This window comes from Scyliorhinus canicula, chromosome 12 (genome assembly GCF_902713615.1).
Source record: "Scyliorhinus canicula chromosome 12, sScyCan1.1, whole genome shotgun sequence".
Taxonomy (NCBI): domain Eukaryota; kingdom Metazoa; phylum Chordata; class Chondrichthyes; order Carcharhiniformes; family Scyliorhinidae; genus Scyliorhinus; species Scyliorhinus canicula.
This window is the reverse complement of record NC_052157.1, coordinates 132275748-132282404: the sequence shown is the minus strand read 5'-3', so window position 1 is coordinate 132282404 and position 6657 is coordinate 132275748. Positions and strand designations below refer to the sequence as shown.

The 6657-nt window shown below is 58.9% G+C and overlaps 1 protein-coding gene across 2 annotated transcripts in view; it reads left to right on the top strand.

The window, feature by feature from the left end:
• Positions 1 to 626: 626 nt before the first annotated feature.
• Positions 627 to 6657, top strand: part of LOC119974862 (calcitonin gene-related peptide-receptor component protein) — a 126689-nt gene continuing 120658 nt past the window's right edge. The window contains exon 1 of one of the 2 annotated variants that reach the window (XM_038814179.1): positions 627 to 828. In XM_038814179.1, coding sequence (XP_038670107.1) covers positions 821 to 828 — 8 coding nt within the window. In that variant the 5' untranslated portion in view covers positions 627 to 820. The remainder of the gene's footprint in view (positions 829 to 6657) is intronic. The other variant, XM_038814177.1, reaches the window with a different exon arrangement.

Below are 6657 nucleotides of genomic sequence, written 5' to 3'. Positions count from 1 at the left end.
TTCTTAAGTGGCTGATTTGGGTGATGAGTTGATGGACTGCCAGATTCTAACTGGTATTCAGGATCCAATGCCGCAGGAATGGAGATCCACCAGATCCCTTTATTCTGCTTCAGTTTCACCCGATTCTTTAGAGTATGGAGTTTCTCCAAATACCAGTATTTCCTTTCTCAACAAAGACTTAACGGTTCACATGAACATGTCTCACACTAATTCAAGGGGATAACCCTTAGTTTTGCCCCTTTGGAAACATCCGGGGCTGGATTCTCCGTTTCCCCCAGCCGCGTGTTTCCCGGCGGTGCGCCGTTCACTGGTGGTGAGATTCAATCTTCCCGCCGCTTGTCAATGGGCTTCCCATTGAAACCACCCCATGCCGCCGGGAAACCCGCTGGCGGGTGACGCCGCCGGCCGGAAAAATAAACTCCGGCAACCGGAGAATTCCGTCCCCTCAATGCATCTGAACCCGGACAGGTGCCGGAATGTGGCGACTAGGGGCTTTTCACAGTAACTTCATTGAAGCCTACTCGTGACAATAAACCAATTTTCATTTTTATTTTAACAACTTGCCTTTACAGGATGATGCTCAGTCACCCACCCCACGCTTTGATGTGTGGTCTCTTGTACTTGAGAACCAACGTGGAAAAGCAAGTTACCGCCTGGCCTGGCATCTCCTCCCCGTCCAAGGAGAAATCCCACCTCCCCTCCCCCTTTGGAGGTTGAAATCTCAGCCACTCACTCATTCCTTGCCATTGGTGGTCAGGTCGGAACGAACATTCAGGCGGCGGCGTCCGTCAGGAATCTTTAGCAGTGGCGCCCAGGCAGGATGGAGGTGTAAGTATTGATGATTTGGCTTCAGTTTTATTTTGGGGAACGATATGCGATGTAAAATAATTGACGGCGGCGTTTAAACTGACCCCCCCCCCCCCGGGAATTCTCCAGTCCCGCGCCCGGGCTTCTCGATCCTTCCAGAAGCCGCGTTCCGCTCTCCAGCTCAGCTGGACCTCAGGCTCCCTTTCCAACAGACTCACCTTTCTGGCCAACCCCCCCCCCCCCCCCCCCAAAAGCAATCCTCCTACCCCCCCCCCCAAAAAAAAAAACCAATCCTCCTCTCCCCCCCCCCAAAACCAATCCTCCTCCCCCCCCAAACCAATCCTCCTCTCCCCCCCCCAAAAACCAATCCTCCTCTCCCCCCCCCCCAAACCAATCCTACTCTTCCCCCCCCAAAAACCAATCCTCCTCCCCCCCCCCCAAAACCAATCCTCCCCCCCCAAAACCAATCCTCCCCCCAAAACCAATCCTCCCCCCCAAAACCAATCCTCCCCCCCCCCAAAACCAATCCTCCCCCCCCAAAACCAATCCTCCCCCCCCAAAACCAATCCTCCCCCCCCAAAACCAATCCTCCCCCCCCCCAAAACCAATCCTCCCCCCCCCCCCCAAAACCAACCCCCCCCCCCCCAAAACCATCCTCCCCCCCCAAAACCAATCCTCCCCCCCAAAACCAATCCTCCTCCCCCCAAAACCAATCCTCCTCCCCCCAAAAAAACCATCCTCCTCCCCCCCAAAAAAAACCAATCCTCCTCTCCCCCCCCCCAAAACCAACCCTCCTCCCCCCCCAAAACCATCCTCCTCTTCCCCCCCCCCAAAAACCAATCCTCCTCTCCCCCCCCAAACCAATCCTACTCTTCCCCCCCCAAAAACCAATCCTCCTCCCCCCCCCCAAAACCAATCCTCCCCCCCCCAAAACCCACCCTCCCCCCCCCCCAAAACCAATCCTCCCCCCCCCCCCAAAACCAATCCTCCCCCCCCAAAACCAATCCTCCCCCCCCAAAACCAATCCTCCCCCCCAAAACCAATCCTCCCCCCCAAAACCAATCCTCCCCCCCCCAAAAACCAATCCTCCCCCCCCCCCCAAAACCAATCCTCCCCCCCAAAACCAATCCTCCCCCCCAAAACCAATCCTCCCCTCCCCCCCAAAACCAATCCTCCCCCCCCCCCAAAACCAATCCTCCCCCCCAAAACCAATCCTCCCCCCCCAAAACCAATCCTCCCCCCCAAAACCAATCCTCCCCCCCCAAAACCAATCCTCCCCCCCCCAAAACCAATCCTTCCCCCCCAAAACCAATCCTCCCCCCCCCAAAACCAATCCTCCCCCCCCCCCAAAAACCAATCCTCCCCCCCAAAACCAATCCTCCCCTCCCCCCAAAACCAATCCTCCCCCCCCCAAAACCAATCCTCCCCCCCCAAAAACCAATCCTCCCCCCCAAAACCAATCCTCCCCCCCAAAACCAATCCTCCCCCCCCAAAACCAACCCTCCCCCCCCCAAAACCAATCCTTCCCCCCCAAAACCAATCTCCCCCCCCCCCAAAACCAATCCTCCCCCCCCCAAAACCAATCCTCCCCCCCCCCAAACCAATCCTCCCCCCCCAAAACCATCCCCCCCCCCCAAAACCAATCCTCCCCCCCCCAAAACCAATCCTCCCCCCCCAAAACCAATCCTCCCCCCCCCAAAACCAATCCTCCCCCCCCAAAACCAATCCTCCCCCCCAAAACCAGTCCTCCCCCCCCCCCCAAAACCAGTCCTCCCCCCCCCCCCCCCAAAACCAGTCCTCCCCCCCCAAAACCAATCCTCCCCCCCCAAAACAATCCTCCCCCCCCAAAACCAATCCTCCCCCCCCCCAAAACCAATCCTCCCCCCCCCCCAAAACCATCTCCCCCCCAAAACCAATCCTCCCCCCCCAAAACCATCCTCCCCCCCCAAAACCAATCCTCCCCCCCCCAAAACCAATCCTCCCCCCCCCCAAAACCAATCCTCCTCCCCCCAAACCAATCCTCCCCCCCCAAAACCAATCCCCCCCCCCCAAAACCAATCCCCCCCCCCCAAAACCAATCCTCCCCCCCCAAAAACCAATCCTCCCCCCCAAAACCAATCCTCCTCCCCCAAAACCAATCCTCCTCCCCCCAAACCAATCCTCCTCCCCCCAAAACCAATCCTCCTCCCCCCAAAACCAATCCTCCTCCCCCCAAACCAATCCTCCTCCCCCAAAACCAATCCTCCTCCCCCAAAACCATCCTCCTCCCCCCCAAAACCAATCCTCCTCTCCCCCCCACCAAAACCAATCCTACTCTCCCCCCCAAAAACCATCCTCCTCCCCCCCCCAAAAAACCAATCCTCCTCCCCCCCCAAAAAAAAACCAATCCTCCTCCCCCCCCCCAAAACCAATCCTCCTCCCCCCAAAACCAATCCTCCCCCCCCCAAAACCAATCCTCCTCCCCCCAAAACCAATCCTCCCCCCCCCCAAAACCAATCCTCCCCCCCCAAACCAATCCTCCCCCCCAAACCAATCCTCCCCCCCAAACCAATCCTCCCCCCCCAAAACCAATCCCCCCCCAAAACCATCTACCCCCCCCAAAACCAATCCTCCTCCCCCCCCCAAAAACCAACCTCCTCGCCCCCCCCCCAAAAACCATCCTCCTCCTCCCCCCCCAAAACCAATCCTCCTCCCTCCCCTCCCAAAAACCAATCCTCCTCCCCCCTCCCAAAAACCAATCCTCCTCCCCCCCCAAAAACCAATCCTCCCCCCCAAAAACCAATCCTCCCCAAAAACCAATCCCCCCCCCCAAAAACCAATCCCCCCCAAAAACCAATCCCCCCAAAAACCAATCCCCCCCAAAAAACCAATCCCCCCCCAAAAACCATCCCCCCCCCAAAAACCAATCCCCCCCCCAAAACCATTCCCCACCCCCAAAAACCAATCCCCCCCCAAAAACCAATCCCCCCCCAAAAAACCAATCCCCCCCCCCAAAAACCAATCCCCCCCCAAAAACCAATCCTCCCCCCCCAAAACCAATCCTCCTCCCCCCCCCAAAACCAATCCTCCTCCCCCCCCAAAACCAATCCTCCTCCCCCCCCCAAAACCAATCCTCCTCCCCCCCCAAAAATAATCCTCCTCCCCCCCCCCCAACACCAATCCTCCCCACCAAAAAACTAATCCTCCTCCCCCCCCAAAAACCAATCCTCCTCCCCCCCCAAAAAAAAACAATCCTCCTCCCCCCCCCTCCCAAAAACCAATCCTCCCCCCAAAAACCATCCTCCCCCCCAAAAACCAATCCTCCCCTACAAAACCAATCCTCCTCCCCCCCCAAAACCAATCCTCCTCCCCCCCAAAACCAATCCTCCTCCCCCCCCAAAACCAATCCTCCCCCCCCCAAACCAATCCTCCCCCCCCCCCCCAAAACCAATCCTCCCCCCCCCAAAACCATCCTCCCCCCCCAAAACCAATCCTCCCCCCCAAAACCATCCTCCTCCCCCCCCCACCAATCCTCCTCCCCCCCCACCAATCCTCCTCCCCCCCCCCACCAATCCTCCTCCCCCCCCACCAATCCTCCTCCCCCCCCCCACCAATCCTCCTCCCCCCCCACCAATCCTCCTCCCCCCCAACCAATCCTCCTCCCCCCCCAACCAATCCTCCTCCCCCCCCCCAAAAACCAATCCTCCTCCCCCCCAAAAAAACCAATCCTCCTCCCCCCTCCCAAAAAACTAATCCTCCCCCCCTCCCAAAAACCAATCCTCCCCCCCCTCCCAAAAAACAATCCTCCCCCCCTTCCAAAAACCAATCCTCCCCCCCAAAACCAATCCTCCCCCCCCCAAAACCAATCCTCCTCCCCCCAAAACCAATCCTCCTCCCCCCAAACCAAACCTCCTCCCCCCCAAACCAAACCTCCTCCCCCCCAAACCAACCTCCTCCCCCCAAACCAAACCTCCTCCCCCCCCAAACCAAACCTCCTCCCCCCCAAACCAAACCTCCTCCCCCCCAAACCAAACCTCCTCCCCCCCAAACCAAACCTCCCCCCCCCCCAAACCAAACCTCCTCCCCCCCCAAACCAAACCTCCTCCCCCCCCCAAACCAAACCTCCTCCCCCCCAAACCAAACCTCCTCCCCCCCAAACAAAACCACCTCCCCCCCCAACCAAACCTCCCCCCCAACCAAACCTCCTCCCCCCCCCCCAAAACCAAACCTCCTCCCCCCACCCAAAACCAAACCTCCTCCCCCCACAAGCCAAACCTCCTCCCCCCCAAACCAAACCTCCTCCCCCCAAACCAAACCTCCCCCCCCAACCAAACCACCTCCCCCAAACCAAGCCTCCTCCCCCCCAAACCAAACCTCCTCCCCCCCAAACCAAACCGTCTCCCCCCCAAACCAAACCTCCTCCCCCCAAACCAAACCTCCTCCCCCCCCAACCAAACCTCCTCCTCCTCCCCCCCCCAAACCAAACCTCCCCCACAAACCAAACCTCCCCCCCAAACCAAACCTCCCCCCAAAACCAAACCTCCCCCCAAAACCAAACCTCCCCCCAAAACCAAACCTCCCCCCAAACCAAACCCCCCCCAAACCAAACCCCCCCAAACCAAACCCCCCCAAACAAACCCCCCCAAACCAAACCCACCCCAAACCAAACCCCCCCCAAACCAAACCCCCCCCAAACCAAACCCCCCCCCAAACCAAACCCCCCCAAACCAAACCTCATCCCAAACCAAACCTCATCCCAAACCAAACCTCCCCCCAAACCAACCTCCCCCCAAACCAAACCTCCCCCCAAACCAAACCTCCCCCAAACCAAACCTCCCCCCAAAACCAAACCACCTCCCTCCCCCAAAACCAAACCTCCTCCCTCCCCAAAACCAAACCTCCTCCCTCCCCCAAAACCAAATCTCCTCCCTCCCCCTCCCCAAAACCAAACCTCCCCTCCCCAAAACCAAACCTCCTCCCTCCCCAAAACCAAACCTCCTCCCTCCCCAAAACCAAACCTCCTCCCTCCCCCAAAACCAAACCTCCTCCCTCCCCCCTCCCCCAAAACCAAACCTCCTCCCCCTCACAAACCCAACCTCCTCCCCCCCCACAAACCAAACTCCTCCCCCCCAAACCAAACCTCCCCCCCCAAACCAAACCTCCCCCCAAACCAAACCTCCCCCCAAACCAAACCTCCCCCAAACCAAACCTTCCCCCAAACCAAACCTCCCCCCAAACCAAACCTCCCCCCAAACCAACCTCCCCCAAACCAAACCTCCCCCAAAACCAAACCTCCCCCCAAAACCAAAACCTCCCCCCAAACCAAACCTCCCCCCAAAACCAAACCTCCCCCCAAACCAAACCCCCCCCCAAACCAAACCCCCCCAAACCAAACCCCCCCAAACCAAACCCCCCTCAAACCAAACACCCCCAAACCAAACCCCCCCCAACCAAACCCCCCCAAACCAAACCCCCCCAAACCAAACCTCATCCCAAACCAAACCTCCCCCAAACCAAACCTCCCCCCAAACCAAACCTCCCCCCAAACCAAACCTCCCCCCAAACCAACCTCCCCCCAAACCAAACCCCCCCCAAACCAAACCTCCCCCCAAACCAAACCTCCCCCCAAACCAAACCTCCCCCCAAACCAAACCTCCCCCCAAACCAAACCTCCCCCCAAACCAAACCACCTCCCTCCCCCAAAACCAAACCTCCTCCCTCCCCAAAACCAAACCTCCTCCCTCCCCCAAAACCAAATCTCCTCCCTCCCCCTCCCCAAACCAAACCTCCTCCCTCCCCCTCCCCAAAACCAAACCTCCTCCCTCCCCAAAACCAAACCTCCTCCCTCCCCAAAAACCAAACCCTCCTCCC